The 15,964-nt window shown below is 44.8% G+C and overlaps 1 protein-coding gene across 2 annotated transcripts in view; it reads left to right on the top strand.

Moving 5' to 3' along the window:
* The window catches only part of CHD1 (chromodomain helicase DNA binding protein 1), a 219,189-nt gene that overhangs the window by 37,808 nt on the left and 165,417 nt on the right, over positions 1-15,964 (top strand). For both annotated transcript variants that reach the window (XM_082243068.1, XM_082243067.1), the window contains 4 exons: positions 3,331-3,509; positions 9,468-9,595; positions 11,870-12,086; positions 12,525-12,614. In XM_082243068.1, coding sequence (XP_082099194.1) covers positions 3,331-3,509; positions 9,468-9,595; positions 11,870-12,086; positions 12,525-12,614 — 614 coding nt within the window. The remainder of the gene's footprint in view (positions 1-3,330; positions 3,510-9,467; positions 9,596-11,869; positions 12,087-12,524; positions 12,615-15,964) is intronic.

Below are 15,964 nucleotides of genomic sequence, written 5' to 3'. Positions count from 1 at the left end.
AGCAGGCCAGGGTGAGGTGAGGTCCCGTCCCCCATATGATCACCCCCTTTACAGTAGGCCAGGGTGAGGGGGATCTATATGGGGGACCCCGGACCTCACCTCACCCTGGCCTGCTGTAAGGGGGAGATCTATATGGGGGACGGGACCTCTCCTCACCCTGGCCTGCTGTAAGGGGGATCTATATGGGGGACCTCTCCTCACCCTGCCCTGCTGTAGGGGGGAGATCTATATGGGGGACGGGACCTCACCCTGGCCTGCTGTAAGGGGGTATCTATATGGGGGACCTGGTCCCCCATATAGATCCCCCCCTTACAGCAGGCCAGGGTGAGGTCCCCCATATAGATCCCAGGTCCCCCATATAGATCCCCCCTTACAGCAGGCCAGGGTGAGGTGAGGTCCCGTCCCCCATATAGATCTCCCCCCTTACAGCAGGACAGGGTGAGGTGAGGTCTGGACCCTGGCCTGCTGTAGGGGGGGATCTATATGGGGGACCCCGGAGTGACCTAACCTCACCCTGGCCTGCTGTAGGGGGGGATCTATATGGGGGACCTGATCTCACCCTGGCCTGCTGTAGGGGGGGATCTATATGGGGGACCTGATCTCACCCTGGCCTACTGTAAGGGGGGATCTATATGGGGGATCATGTCCCCCATATAGATCCCCCCTTACAGCAGGCAAGGGTGAGGTGAGGTCCCGTCCCCCATTTAGATCTTCCCCCCTTACAGCAGGCCAGGTTCCCCATAAAATAGATCCCCTTTACATAGTCTTCTCAGTGTTCTCACACAGTCAGTCACTAGACTAGTACAGCCAGTACTACTCCAGTCCTACCTTTTTTCACCTGTGTCCCGACTCCCGATCACAGGCTAGGTTTCCCTCCTGCAGGCTGCAGCACCACTGTCACCACTGGCTCTCTGGCCTCTCACCTGCCGGCTTCTTCTGCTGCTGCGGCTGCCTAGCCTGGTGGTTCGCACGGGTTAGTCCCTCTCCACACCGCACGCCTGGCCTGTCTGACCCCCCTCCCCCCCCCTACCACTCCACAGTGGGCGACGCCGGCTCCGGCTGGATCAGATTCGGCCGGTAGCCGAGCTGCACAGCCAGCAGTGAGAGTGAGCCAGGGGCAGAGAGAGCTGCGAGTGCGAGCAGACTCAGCGGGTGGCGGCGGCCAGCCTATCATGACAGAGTGAGTGACATGACACTGCGGAACGGATGCGCCCCCCCCCCCCCCCAGATGTTGCGCCGTTGCGGCCGGCCCCCCCTGCACCCCCCACGCTAAGCCACTGGATGTTATGTATTTCCATGATGACGGCGCGGAGCGGGAGCGGAAGGACATGCCCGAAACTGGAGAAATAGTCCCTGACAGCTAAGTGGTACTAGCGGAGGGTGTGCCGAACCCTCGAGACTGACCCACCGAACCCCTGGGGTTCAATCGAACCCAGGTTAAGAACCACTGCTCTAGAGGCTATCTGGTCACTTAGCCAGGTCCTAAGCACTTCTAGAAGCTATTGTGGCTAATTTTTGTATTACTCGTTCCCTGGAGTCTTTCCTCAGCAGCAATGGACCTTGGTGCTTGTTAATTCAGGAACTGTCCCTTTTTTAAACATCGCCTGATCATCTTGCAGCTTAAAGGATAAAATTCACCTTTTCACCAAAAAATGTCCATTTATTATTTTTTGTTGCAGGAGCCTGTAAATCATTGTATTGCAGATCTGTCCGTGTATAGTCTTGCTCATACCTCGTATGCCAATACATTCTGACAAACTCCATGAACTACCACAGCGATCACGACGTGATCACTACAAGCTGACAGCCGAAAGGATCCCCGCTAGTTGTCAGATCGGGAAGGTGCAGGGACCGGTCCATGCGTTACTAGGCGTTTTTATAGTGGTGTGTTGAATTTTCATCCACTGTGTGTGTATAGTGTGAGCGCAAAGTATTCTACATTAGAAGGAATGCATGTGGAGTTGCAGTTTTCAGGTCTGTGCACATTTTTTGCATACTGTGTGTGTAGGGATATAGATGGAGATATAGAGATAGCTGGAGATATAGAGATAGCTGGAGATATAGAGATAGCTGGAGATATAGAGATAGCTGGAGATATAGAGATAGCTGGAGATATAGAGATAGCTGGAGATATAGAGATAGCTGGAGATATAGAGATAGCTGGAGATATAGAGATAGCTGGAGATATAGAGATAGCTGGAGATATAGAGATAGCTGGAGATATAGAGATAGCTGGAGATGGATAGCTAGAGATGGCGATAGAGGGAGAGAGACCTTTCTGGCTACCCCTGCAGCCGACACCTGATAGTAATTGGTGAATTGTCTAACCAAGGCAGAAATGTATCTCCCGTCTGTGACCACACCCACAGATTTACCTGACTTCCTGTCACTAGATATAGATAGATATATATATATATATATATATATATATATATATATATATATATATATATATATATATATATATATATATATATATATATATATATATATAGAGATAGAGATAGAGATATAGATATATATTCAGTTTTCGGCCAAGGGCATCCTGAATTTTTGGTTTGTTTCGGGCCAGAATTTTCATTTCCGTGCATCCCTAGTTGTAAAGATGCAGTATTCTAGAAATCACTGATCTGGAACAACAAACTACTCTTGTTATGGCTGAAAGGGTCATCCCTTTGGCCTTCATCTGTACAACCTGCAGCCGGAGGGTTTCAGCCATTTTAGAACTGCTTACCATCTTGAAGTCAGTGAAAACTTGAAGGATAGGCTGCCAATGAAATAGTATTTGTCAGATAATTCAAGAAATTAGCACAAGGTGTCGGAATAACACCAATAACTATATATATATATATATATATATATATATATATATATATATATATATATATATATATATAACAAAATTAACGCAACATTTTTGTGTTTGCCCCCATTATTCATGAGCTGAACTCCGAGTTATAAGACTTTTTCTATGTACATGAAAGGCCTATTTCTCTCAAATATTGTTCACAAGTTTGTCTAATTCTGTGTTGGTGAGCACTTCTCATTTTCCGAGAATCCATGCACCTCACAGGTGTGGCATGTCAAGGTGCTGATTAGACAGCATGATTGTTACACAGTGTGTGTAATAAAGAAAAAAATATATATGTTCACTTTTTTAACAGGTCACTGTAAACTATATTAATTGCACATCTGTCATCTATACTGTCACAATAGATTTTGTATAAATACTGAGGAAAAGGAGTTAAATCTTTAATAAAACTACTTGTTTTGCTGTATTTTTGTTTATTGAGTAAAAACATTAGTTTTTCAATTTCTGTAATTTTGCAGCTCATTCAAATCAGAAATCTCCAGCTGGATACCCTGATTATTTCTGCAAGTGGCAAGGTCTTCCGTATTCAGAGTGCAGTTGGGAGGATGGAGCACTTATTTCTAAAAAATTTCAGGCACACATTGATGAATACTTTTGCAGAAATCAGTCCAAAACTATTCCTTTTAAGGAGTGCAAGGTAAGGAGATATGGGATACATAAATGAGAAAATGCTATAGCTGCTGGATGTAGGGCATGTCTTCCGTCTATTTCAGTGAGTGACTAAATTCGGGAATGAAACATTTTTAACACTTTCACTACCCTTTATTTTTTTCCCCAGAAAAGTTTAAATTAATTTTAGGTCTGAAAATTAGTTAAAATCCCCTAACTACATATATTTTCTGAAAGCAAAATGTTGTGAAATAAAATGGCGGTAGTTCCAATTTATGTTGCATCATATTTGTGCAACGATTTATCAAGCACAAAATTTCAATTAAAAATGCACTAAAGTTTATTCGAGGACACACAAACACTAATATACTGCCCATTTTTGGGGAAAATATAAAAGATGATGTTGCGATAAGTAAATAGTTACCAAGCATGTCGACCTTTAAATTTGAACGCCACATAAAAAATGACGAACTTTAGTACCCTATATTTCTCTTTCATTCATTAATGGACACAGCTCCCCATTATTCAGAACCAGGTTATAGGATTATATTGCTCCTTACAGGAGTAGGACACTGGGCAGAAAATAATTCTGGCTACACCAATGGGTGTCCCCACAGTCTGGGCAGCGAGTGCACGCAGACCAGAGCTCCGTGCTAGGTCGGCTTCGACATAGCCCCACAGAGATCCCTCCTGGGAGCCTTGTAGATGCCGCGTACGGCGGCCATTTTGCCGTGTTTGGTGCTGCAGTCTGGGAGCCTTGTGGATGCCATGTGCGGCATCCATGTTTGGTTGGTCCAGCGCCCTTGTGGAGCGGCGGCCATGACAGTGGAGCCTCTGGGCGGTGATTTTGGCTGTGGGCACTCCTCCTTTTCCCCTGGTGTTGATTCCTGGGTTTTCCTTTTCCCTTGGACGCTGCATGTGGATACAGTCTATTTTGTGAAGACAGGTGCTAGTCTGGTGGGGTCCCTTCCTCTCTCTGCTGCAGGTTGTGGGGTGCTCTGCTTGCCGGTGGTGCTATCGGTGTGGTTGGGGGTGTCCCAAAGCAGTGCTAGACACTTTTTGTGGTGGGTCCCTCTTTTTACTTATGGAGTCTCATGAGCGTGTTTCCCCACCTGACCCCCTCTCAGAGGCAGGAGGTCCCTGGGGGTCCCAACCACCCATTGATGCACCGATGGCGGTCCTGGAGTCTTTGTTTTCCCAGGTGGAGGTGGCCTTTGGGCAGTGGGTTAGCAAAAAGTGCCCCCCTGCCTTCTCTCCTGCCTCGTGTCTCGTCAGATCCTGAATCTGACTCTGCCACCGTGGACGTGGCCCAGCCTGAGGAGTTTGTAGCCATGCTCCCTGAGCGATCAGATAGGGAGGATGATTCCTCCACATCTGTAGCTGCGCATGAGAAGGCGCTGGTTGACGCACTAATTACATCTGTGTGGGAGACTTTAAAAATAGAGGATGCAACAGAGACTGCGGTGGTGGTGCCTGTTCCCTTTTATCATCCACAAGCTATTGCCCACAGCAAGTGTTTCCTTATCCCTCCTATTTTGACAAGTTTGTCTATAAGGAATTGGAGCATCCAAAAACCCCCTTTTGTGGTTCCTAAAGGCTTTGATGTGAGGTATCCCTGTGAAGAGCCACTTCTCAAGAAGTGGACTTGTCCCACCAGTGGTGGAACCCCCTGTCTCCAGGTTGAACAAGGCAACCATGATTCCGGTAGAGGAATATCCTGCTGACAGGAAGGCAGTCTGTGGCCCGCAGTATGTTTACTATTGCTGGTTCTGCGCTGAGGCCAGTCCTGGCCATCGCCCTGATGTCGCAAACACTAAATGAATGGGCTAAACTTTTGTGCCGTGACCTAGAGGGTGAGCCGATTCCCCCTGCTTTTGCAGAGTTTGCGGACCAGCTGGTCCAGGGGCTGCAATTCTTTTGCGATGCCTCTTTGAATGCGGCTTCCCTGATTTTTAAGTGGTCTGTTTCGGCAGCGGTGCTTAGGCGTGTGTAGTGACTTAAGTGTTGGTCTGCGAACCAGACTTCTAAAAAAAAAAAAAATAAAAAAAAAAATAATAATAAAATTTAAATAAATCTTACTGAATTACCCTTACAAGGCGATCGCTGGTTTGGGCTACCCTAGATGACATTATTGGGGAGTCTCTTAAGGGGGAAGAGTACCTTTCTTCCACAGTCTGGGAAGGGAAAAGAACCTGGTCGCAGACGTGGCCCGTCTTTCTCGGCTCACAGTTTTTTTTTTCGTCCCTCTGGGTCCACTGACCAGGGTTTAAAACCTTTAAGTCCTCTGGAGGTTCCAAGTGACCCTGGTCTGTCAAGCTGAGAGTGGGATTCTTTAGACCCACAGACAAGGCTCCTTCAGTATGAAGGTGCACCCTCACTCATGCCTGGGGTGAGGGGACGTCTTCGCTGGTTTCTGGGCCCATGGACCTCCTTGGTGAACGACAAATCCACTAAGTGATATTGTCCGGTTCCAAGATAGTTTCGTTCTTGCCCTCTGGAAAGGTTTTTCCCTTCCAAAAGTACATCCGATTCTGGACCTCAAAGCCTTGAACTGCTTTGTGCGGGTACAGAAATTCAGAATGGAGTCCATTAGCACAGTGGTTACATCCTTACATCAGGGGAACTTGTTGCTTCGCTCTCTGGCTCTTCAGCAGATCAAATCCTTTCTCCTTTGTATTGGACAGTGGTCAACACAGATGCCAGTCTGACTGGGTGGGGGAGGTGTCCTGTGACTGAGCGCCGCTCAGGATAGTTGGACGCTGGAGAAGTCCAGACTACCGATCAATATCTTGGAACTTCAGGCGATTAGGCTATGCCTCTGGGTGCTCCCAGTACAGATCCAGTTGGACAATGCCATGGCAGCGGCCTGTGTCAATCACCAGAGGGGAACAAAGCATGTGTTGGCAGTTCTGGAAGTAGCTGGCATCCTCCAGTGGGGTGAACGCTTCGTTCCGGCCTTCTCCCTTGTACACATTCCAGGAGTGGAAAACTGGCAGGCGGACTATATTAGTCGCCAGGGGTTGGACCAAGGGGAGTGGTGCCTTCATCCAGATAGATTTCATCAAATATGTCACTGGTGGCTCAATAGAAAGGTGGCAAGGTCACGGGATCCTCTGGAGATGCCACAGACGCTCTGGTGGCCCCATGGGGCCAGTATGGTCTATTCTACACCTTTCCTCCTCTCAAGCTTCTGCTGCGGCTTTTGCACAGGTTCGAGGCTGAAGGGATTCCAGTCATTCTGGTGGCCTCGGACTGGCCACGCTGGTCTTGGTACGCCGACCTTGTGCGACTGGTCGCCGACATCCCTTGGAGACTGCCTCTCAGGGAGGATCTGCTGTCTCAAGAGTGGATCTTCCATCCTGCTTTACAATTGCTGGCTTTGATGGCCTGGCTGTTGAAAGCACTGATAAAGGCTAGATTTACCTCTAGGAAGATCTATCATTGCACGTGGAAAGCGCACATTTCATAGTGTGAGTCGATTGGAGTTCACCCTCGTTCTTTTACCTTGGCTTGGCTTTTGACCTTCAAGCAGGCGTCAAGCAGAAATTGACCTTGAGTACCATCAAGGGCCAGGTGTCGGCCTTGGCGGTCTTTTTTCAACGACCCCTGGCCACACCCTCCCTGGTGTGTACTTTTTATTCAAGGGGTTCGACATCTGACACCACCGGTGCGGTCTCCTCTACCGCTGTGTGATCTGAACTTGGTGCTTTCAGTTCTCCAGAGACCTCCATTTGAAAATATTTGGGAGTTTCCCCTGCTGTCAGAAGGTGGCCTTTTTGGTGGCTATCACCTCTGCTCGCAGGGTGTCTGAGCTAGTGGCATTATCTTGTCATACCCCCCTATATGGTGGTCCACAAAGTTGATTTTTCGCCCATGTCTGTCGTACCTTCTTAAGGTAGTCTCTGATTTCCATTTGAATGAAGACGTGTTGCCTTCCCTGTATCCCAGGCCCACACATTCTAAGGAATTGGCTTTGCATGCCTTGGATGTGGTTGTATTTGGCAGCTACAGAGTCTGGACCCAGACGGAGCTACGCAATTCCTTTGCAAAATGTGTTGACATCACTAGCGGCCGTGACACCGCAACACAGATTCCCATCAGATGGCGGACTGCAAGCAATAATACACCATCTTCGGGATATACAAGTTTGGAAATGGAATTAATATGAAGCAATAACACTGGAATCTTACCCTAAATCCTTTGCTTAACCAAAGGGAGAAAACTCCAGCAGCCTTATCAACCAAACGGGAGGTAACCAGACAATTTTATGTCATATGGAAAGATACATCCACTCTTTCTGTAACCCCCACGGTTACAATTGTTTCAGCAATAATCACCTGTTGATGAACTGTCTATTGTGCTAAGCTACTTTATCCCCAGTGTGCATATACAATGTTATTATGCCAATACATGTAGCGGAGTATGGATATAAGATTTCAATTGTTCATCAGTCTTCATAAGGAATTAACTGGGATTTTTTTTGAACGTTTGAGGAACTGATTCATATACAAGGAATGACATTAACTCTGGAGTCATCCCAAATTAACTATTTTTCGTCCATTTAAAATAAAAGTTTGGTACAGCAACATTGTCCTATCATCTCCAACCTATTAGATTAAATTCTTGTGTTTTTCACATATGGGGAAAAAGTCCCCTATGTGATATGTTTAAGATGGGTTCTCTTTGAGAATTCAGGGGTCTTTCAAAATGGTAATGCATCACCTGCCTTTGAAGCTAATGGACCATAGAGCGCGCTCATTAGCTTCTTTCCGGACTGCAAGTGTTAGGGAAAATGACACCGGAAACCAGAAGTGACATTGTACACATCACTTCTGGGTTGATTCTAACTAGCAGAGATTAGTGAATGGATGTTCCACTTAGGTGGAGCCCATGAAGAAAGGCAGAGGGATTGGGCACACTTTGGAGCTATAGATAGTGATCTAATGGCTGTACAGCCTCCTGATCATTTTTATTGGAAATCTGACTGTCGGCTTGTGGAGTGTATACACAGTTCCTGGCGGTGTGTGTATATGCCCTGCTGCCACCATCGTAAGCTTTCTGGCGGTGGCAGTAAAAGATCACTACACACTTAATATTTCCATTACTGGCTGATTATGGCACTAAATAGTCTAACAATTTATTACATTATTTGGGGGCTAAGAACTTCAATTCTAAGGTCTGGAGAGCAGACCAGGCCAATACAGGATAACTTGCTTCCCTGTGGTAAACCCTGGCATGCTAATGCGCTATACCAACTTGTATTAGTAAACCTGGAGAATACAGCAATGGACTAACAGTGAGGTGCACAATGTGGAAGAAAGCGCACTAGAGCTGGTGGCCTTGGAAGCTAGTCCATGGTTGTTTAGTCTCAACTTCCATTGCATTCTGCTCTGGCCGGGTACTATCACTCCCTATGGCCCCTGCTTAAACTGTAATTCTATTTTTGTAGTGCAATTTTTTGAAAACTCTACTATGTTTGTGTTCCCATGCACACAGCATAAAAAATTGTAAAAACTGTATATGATTACACTGATCAGCTTGGAATGGAAAGAGACTCAGTCTGACGAAGGACCAGTTCTAGTTCTTTAACCCTCTTGTTGGAACAGAGTATTCTAGTTTACATCTAATAATGAAATTGGACAGCACAGTTAGGTATAGTAAACAACTCTCTAGCCCCCCCCCCCCTCCCCACTCTACATAGCAAAGGTGAACTCTGGTTTTGGAGTTTTTCTAAAAAGAGGGAAAATAATGCAAGCCTTCAGCTTCCCATGTTTTCTCTCTGCCTAAACATCATCATTGTCACCAATAATCAATGTGCAGTGAGTTTGAACTGACCCTGAAAACAGTCCTTTTTAACAAACTTTTTGGTTGGAAATTTTGTTTCACAGGGATGGCTGACAAAATGTAGAGAACATTTGGCAGGCAAGAGTAAGCACAGATGTATATAGCAGTTCTTTAATTTTAAGCCAATAAATGTTTCTTGCAGGTTTTGAAACTGAGGCCAAGGTTTGTTGCTCTGAAAAAACAGCCATCATATATTGGAGGGACGGATGTACTGGAACTTAGGGACTACCAGCTTGATGGCTTAAACTGGCTTGCTCACTCGTGGTGCAAGTAAGATTTTTTTTTTTTTTTTCCTCTTGGGCTTTAGTTCTGCTTATCAAAAGTTTGATGCATTTCCTAATGACTGTTGATGCCTTTTCCATTCAGAAGTCAGCTATGCTTGCATGAACACAATCACACCATATAAAATATTATGCCCAGTATACTATTTATTTCGTTCATTGACACACAGCTCTCCAGTATTCTGAACCATAGGGTTATATTGCCCCTTACAGGAGTAGGACACTAGGCAGAAAAAAGACTTGGCTATGCCTATGGGCAGTCCTAGGCAGACTTGTATAAAGTACTCGAAATTTCTACTTGAGTAAAAGTACAAGTGCTCGATCAAAAAATTACTTGAGTAGAAGTGGAAGTGCTCGCAGAAAAAGTTACTTAAGTAGAAGTACTAAAGTATTCAACATTTTTTTTACTTAAGTATTGCAAGTAGTTTTTTCAAAAAATTTGCTACTTAAGTACTAAAAGTAAAAAGTACCAGTAGTTTTGAAAAAAAAATTCTACTCAAGTACTGAAAGTAGAAGTACAAGTACTGTGTTATGTAGTTATTAAAGAAATAAGTCAAAGGTTTGAACATCATATTGTTTTTATTATTTCAAATGATTTATTCAAATGATTAACCTGTGTTTGTTAGTAGTTTCTTGATGCACTTTAAGCGCTGTAGCACCATTTATTTGTTTGTTTCATATTTTCTTTTTATTGGAAAGATTTGGTATAGCAGCTTTTATTATACACAGCCTTTATTTTTCTATGCGCTGATTTACAAATGACATTATACACATTTTTTTGAGCTTTATGTAACCTGCCATCTACTGTTCTGGCAGTCGTAATTTTTTTAAAAGTAACGAGTAACTATGCAGCACAAAAAAAAAATACTTGAGTAGAAGTATCGAAATCATCGAAAAAATGTAGTGAAGTAAAAGTAGAAGTAGGAGAAAAAAATTCTACTCTAGGAAAGTACAGATACCGCATTTCGGTACTTAAGTACAGTACTTAAGTAGTTCTACTTCGTTACTATACATCTCTGGTCCTAGGTGGTATATCACTCTTTGCTGTAGATTTTCAGTTTTGTAACAATCCGTGTCAGAAGTATTACAACTCCAGAGGGGTGGGTGCTGTGTCCATTGAACTCGGAGAAATTAATTTTACGGCGGTTACAAAAAGGTAATTTTTTTGCTTACTGTAAAATCCATTTCTCGAAGTTCATTGACACACACAGAACCCACCCCTCTATGGAGTTGTAATATTTCTGACACTGCTTGTTACAAAACTGAAGGCCTAAAGCAGAGAGGGGGATGTAAACCACCTAGGACTGGCCATAGATGTAGCCAAGTGTTTTTTCTGCCTAGTGTCCTCCTGTAGGGGGAAATATAACCTGTAGTTCAGAATACAAGAGAGCTGTGTCCGTCTATGAAAGGCAAGTCAAAATCCCTTTATTGTTTTTTTTTTTATCCTCCAGCTCCGGAAGGTTTTACCCCTTCATGACCAGGCCATTCTTTGCTATTTACCACCGTGCTACTTTAAATGGTAATTGTGTGGTCATGCAACGCTATACCCAAACAAAATTTATATAATTGTTCTCACCCAAATAGAGCTTTCTTTTGGTGGTATTTGATCACCACTGGATTTTTTATTATATAAACCAAAAAAAAGTTGACTTTTTTTATTTTTTTTACTTTGTTATAAAACCCAATAAAAAATCAATTTTCTTCATAAATTTAGGCCAAAATGGATTTGGTAAAAAGAAAAAATCTCTAAGTGTATATTGATTGTTTTTCATGAAAAGTTATAACATCTACAAACTATAATGGGGGAGGGGGAGGGGGGGGGGTAGGCAGGTAGCTAAAGTAATACAATTTGTATTTTCAAAACGGTTGATTCTCAAGGAGAAATCTTTGAGGAAGCGAAGAGTCCTGCTGCAGATGTGCTTTACAAACTCTTGCCCGCTGCCCAGAAATCTTTGGGTCTGAATTTTTTTTTGAGTGCTAGGGAGTTGAAATATTCCTACTTAGACTTCTATGGAGTTGACTGCTTTATTTCAAGTGCAGCAGAGTACAAGGACCAAACCTGCCCCAGCATTGGGAATACAGAAGATTTAGATGAGTTTTCTCTTCCAAAGTATAAAATGTAAATTCTCTTCATTGAGTAGGTATAGCACTCTGGCACACTGACAGCTGGGGTCCCAGAAACCTACTTAGGGAAAACCAGGTAAAAAGGTTTAACCGCTATTGTAACCGAGTGTATTTGACATTTCTTTTCTCTTCTTTCCAGAGGAAACAGTTGCATTCTGGCTGATGAAATGGGATTGGGAAAAACCATTCAGACTATTTCTTTCTTAAATTACTTATTCCACGAACACCAACTGTATGGACCTTTTCTAATTGTTGTTCCCCTTTCAACGTTAACCTCCTGGCAAAGAGAAATTCAGATTTGGGCTCCTTTAATGAATGCTGTTGTGTATTTGGGGGATATTGGTAGCAGGAATGTGGTACGTTTATCAAACATCCTTCCATATGTAGTCTTTAAGGTGGATATCATATTATCACTTGTAGATCCTCAGTTAAAAAATATGTATTCTTGTAAAGATGTATCTCCATAACTTTTCACATTTAAACCATATAGCATTTATTCCAAATCTGTGTCTGGCAACTGCATATAGACAGTCTCATTGCCTCACTTGCAGAATGATTGCTTACCAGGGGCATAGCCCAGCCACTTATCTGACGCAAGCGGGACTGATGTACAGTATAGTATTATTTTTGGTGGCTATAGTGAGCTATGCATCTTAATGTCATTAAGCTTCCTTGGAAGAAGGCCCACTTCCACAACACTGCATATATGTGTTACACCTGTGACCGTGGGTTTAATAATTTAAAAAAAATGCCCAGGGTCTGTTCTATTTTTATAGATTGTTATCTTGTTTCAGATCAGAACTCATGAGTGGATGCACCTGCAAACCAAGAGGTTAAAATTCAATGTTTTATTAACAACCTATGAGATCCTTCTTAAGGATAAAGTAAGTAACTTGTCACATTTTGTTATAGTAATCCAAAAGCAAACACTTATTATATTGCAGCTTACAAGTTCTAAGAAGTGTGGCTGAATTATTATTTTTTAGGCTCACTTTTTCTTCTATTTTTATCTGGTGGCGCGCCCAGTAGGGGCTCAGTCTTTTTTTGCAAAAAGAACAAGCTCTCTTGCAATATGCATCAGTTAGAGATAAGGTCAACCATCTAACACGGGCAGAGGTGTTTACAATGATCAGTTTTTATTTATGTAAAACCGGTATCCCGAAAACTGGTCAGTATCTGGTGTGACCACCATTTGCCTCACGTAGTGCAAAACATCTTCTTCGCATAGAGTTGATTAGGTTGTTGATTGTGGCCTGTGGAATGTTGGTCCAGGCCTCTTCAATGGCTTTGCAAAGTTGCTGGGTATTGGCAGGACCTGGAACACACTGTCGTATACTCTGATCCAGAGCATCCCAAACATGCTCAATGGGTGACATGTCCGATGAGTATGCTGGCTATGCAAGGACTGGGATGTTTTCAGCTTCAAGGAATTGTGTACAGATGCTTGCAACATGGGTCCATGCATTATATGCATGAGGTGATGGTCCTGGATGAATGGCACTACAATGGGCCTCAGGATCTCGTCATGGTATCTCTGTGCATTTAAAATGCCATCAATAAAATGCACCTGTGTTCGTTGTCCATACCATAGCCCCACCGCCACCATGGGCCACTCGATCCACAGCGTTGACATCAGCAAACCGCTCACCCACACAACGCCATACACGCTGTCTGCCATCTGCTGTGTACAGTGAAAACCGGGATTCATCCGTGAAGAGAACCTCTTCAAAGTGCCAGATGCCATCGAATGTGAGCATTTGCCCACTCAAGTCGGTTATGACGAACTGCAGTCAGGTCGAGACCCCAATGAGGACGACTAGCATGAAGATGAGCTTCCCTGAGATGGTTTCTGACAGTTTGTGCAGAAATTCTATAATTATGCAAACCAATTGTTGCAGCAGCAACATGTGCTCTGCGGTTGTGAGGCCGGATGGATGTACTGCCAAATTCTCTGAAACGCCTTTTGGAGACAGCTTATGGTAGAGAAATGAATATTCAGTTAACTGGCATCAACTCTGGTGGACAATCCTGCAGTCAGCATGCCCAATTGCACGCTCCCTCAAGACTTGTGGCATTGATAAAACGGCACATTTTAGAGTGGCCATTTATTGTGGTCGGACTAAGCCACACCTGTGCAATATTCATGCTGTCTAATCGGCATCTTGATATGCCAAACCTGTGAGGTGGATGGATTATCTCAGGAAAGAAGTGCTCACTAACGCAGATTTAGACAGATTTGTGAACAATATTTGAGAGAAATAGGCCTTTTGTGTACATAAGACAAAAGTCTTAGATCTGAGTTCAGCTCATGAAAAATGGTGGCAGAAACAAAAGTATTGCATTTATAACTTTGTTCAGTGTAGATACAGCTGGATTATACTGCCATCTACAGGAGGAATGAGCACGTAAACAGTGTGTCTCGGCATCTTCAAAAAAGATTCCTCACTACACCACTACTTGGTCTCTATATAAAAGCCATACAGTTCAGCATATGCTTAGCCATCGCTTTGGGTGCCGTACCTTGACCTCATTGGCCTGGACAATTGTGGGGCCTAGGGGCTCTGCATTAAGGTGCATTCCAGACCCGATTGTACTAGTTATGGTAGCAGCACAGTGCTCTCCCAACTAGTCCAAAGCTGTGGCACAGCCTCAGGGGGTGACCATTTCTCAAGAAGTAGATTTCTGGACTTTTCAGGGCTGGGTTCTTCATTGTGATGCTTTTCATGTCCAGAGCCATGGCACAGCCTCAGATCTGACCCTGTCTCTGGACACTCACTTTTTGAGTTGGATCAGTTGTGCTGAAGCACCTAGAGCTATCTGCCTTTTTATCATTTTCTGCCGCTTCTGATTTTCCCTGCTTCTTGCTTCCGGTCTCAACATTTAGCAAAAATTAAGAATTTTCTCTTTTGTTCATTGACACAGGTGCTTCTATATCCATTACCTATCAAGGTTTATAGCCCCACCTATAGGAGTAGGACACTAGGCAGAAAAAAGACTCGCCACCTACTCCGATAATCTAGATTCAGTGGTCACACCAACGTGCACACGCAGACTGTTAGCTCCGCGCTAGGTCAGCCCTCGACGATGCCCCACGGATCACATATGACCGGGCGCCTATACTACCCCTGGCCAACAGCCCCCCCCACTTCAGTGATGAGGAGGATCTGTCATGGGAGCCTTACCCACATGCTCTGCTGGACTGGTTAGTAGAAATGCCCCCTCCCATGTCTGGACGTCGTTTGGGGCACAGGTACTTCCTGGGGTGCTCAGTCCTGACCTTGCGGTGGCCTACTCTACTCCGTTCCATCCTATCCAAATGGAACTGGTCTCCCGCTGCCTTGGACATTCTGATGCATCGGTATCGATTTAAGGAGGGTCTTCCTCATCTGGTGGTTGTGGTCTCCTAGCCTTCCGGAGGGGCATAATCTTCCCAATCCCCCCACCCGTCGCTGGACTGTGGTCATGACCTTTGCCAGCCTGTCCAGCTGGGGAGGAGTCCTAGAATCGGACTTTACTCAGGATCGCTGGATTCTGGAGGAAGCCCACTTGCCAATCCATGTTCCGAAGTTTTGGGCGATCAGGTTGTCACTGATACATTGGAAAGATCTCCTAAAGAGCCTACAGATCAGGATCCTGTCAGACAATGCCACAGCGGTGGCGTATGTCATTCACCAGGAAGGCACGAGAAGTGAAGCAGTGGCGCTGGAAGCCTTTCACATCCTGCAATAGGTGGAGCGCTTCGTTCCAGCTCTTTTTGTGTCCTGTCTCAACCGGCAGGTGATGCGCCAGTGGCATCATGGTAACAGTACAATCTTACCTACGCCTTTCCACTCTGTCTTTCCACTCCTCCATCTTATACCTCGTGTGTTACACAGGATAAAGGCCACAAGGCTCCCGGTCATCCTGGTGGCTCTGGACTGGGCTTGTTGTCCATGGTATGGTTACCAGGTGCGGTTGGTGGCAGCCTATTCAAGGGGACCTTCTGCCCCAGGGGCTGGAGTTCCACCCGGTTTTACCGTTGTTGGCTTGACGGCTTGGCTGTTGTAAGCCAGGTTCAGATGGACTGGGCTGTCTGCTTTAGTGATCTCAACTCTGTTAGACTCATAAGTCTACCTTCTGGAAGATTTTGTATCCTCCTTTTTTTCTTGTTTGCTTTCTTGTGGTGTGGATCAGAAGCTTGCCGCCTTGCAACATGGTGTGGCTCAGAAGCTTGCTGGCGACCCTGACCTGTATG

The sequence above is a fragment of the Pelophylax lessonae genome, assembly GCF_965119305.1.
Source record: "Pelophylax lessonae genome assembly, chromosome: 1".
NCBI classification, from domain to species: domain Eukaryota; kingdom Metazoa; phylum Chordata; class Amphibia; order Anura; family Ranidae; genus Pelophylax; species Pelophylax lessonae.
The sequence above is the reverse complement of the archived record's forward strand: the minus strand, read 5'-3'. Positions and strand labels throughout refer to the sequence as shown.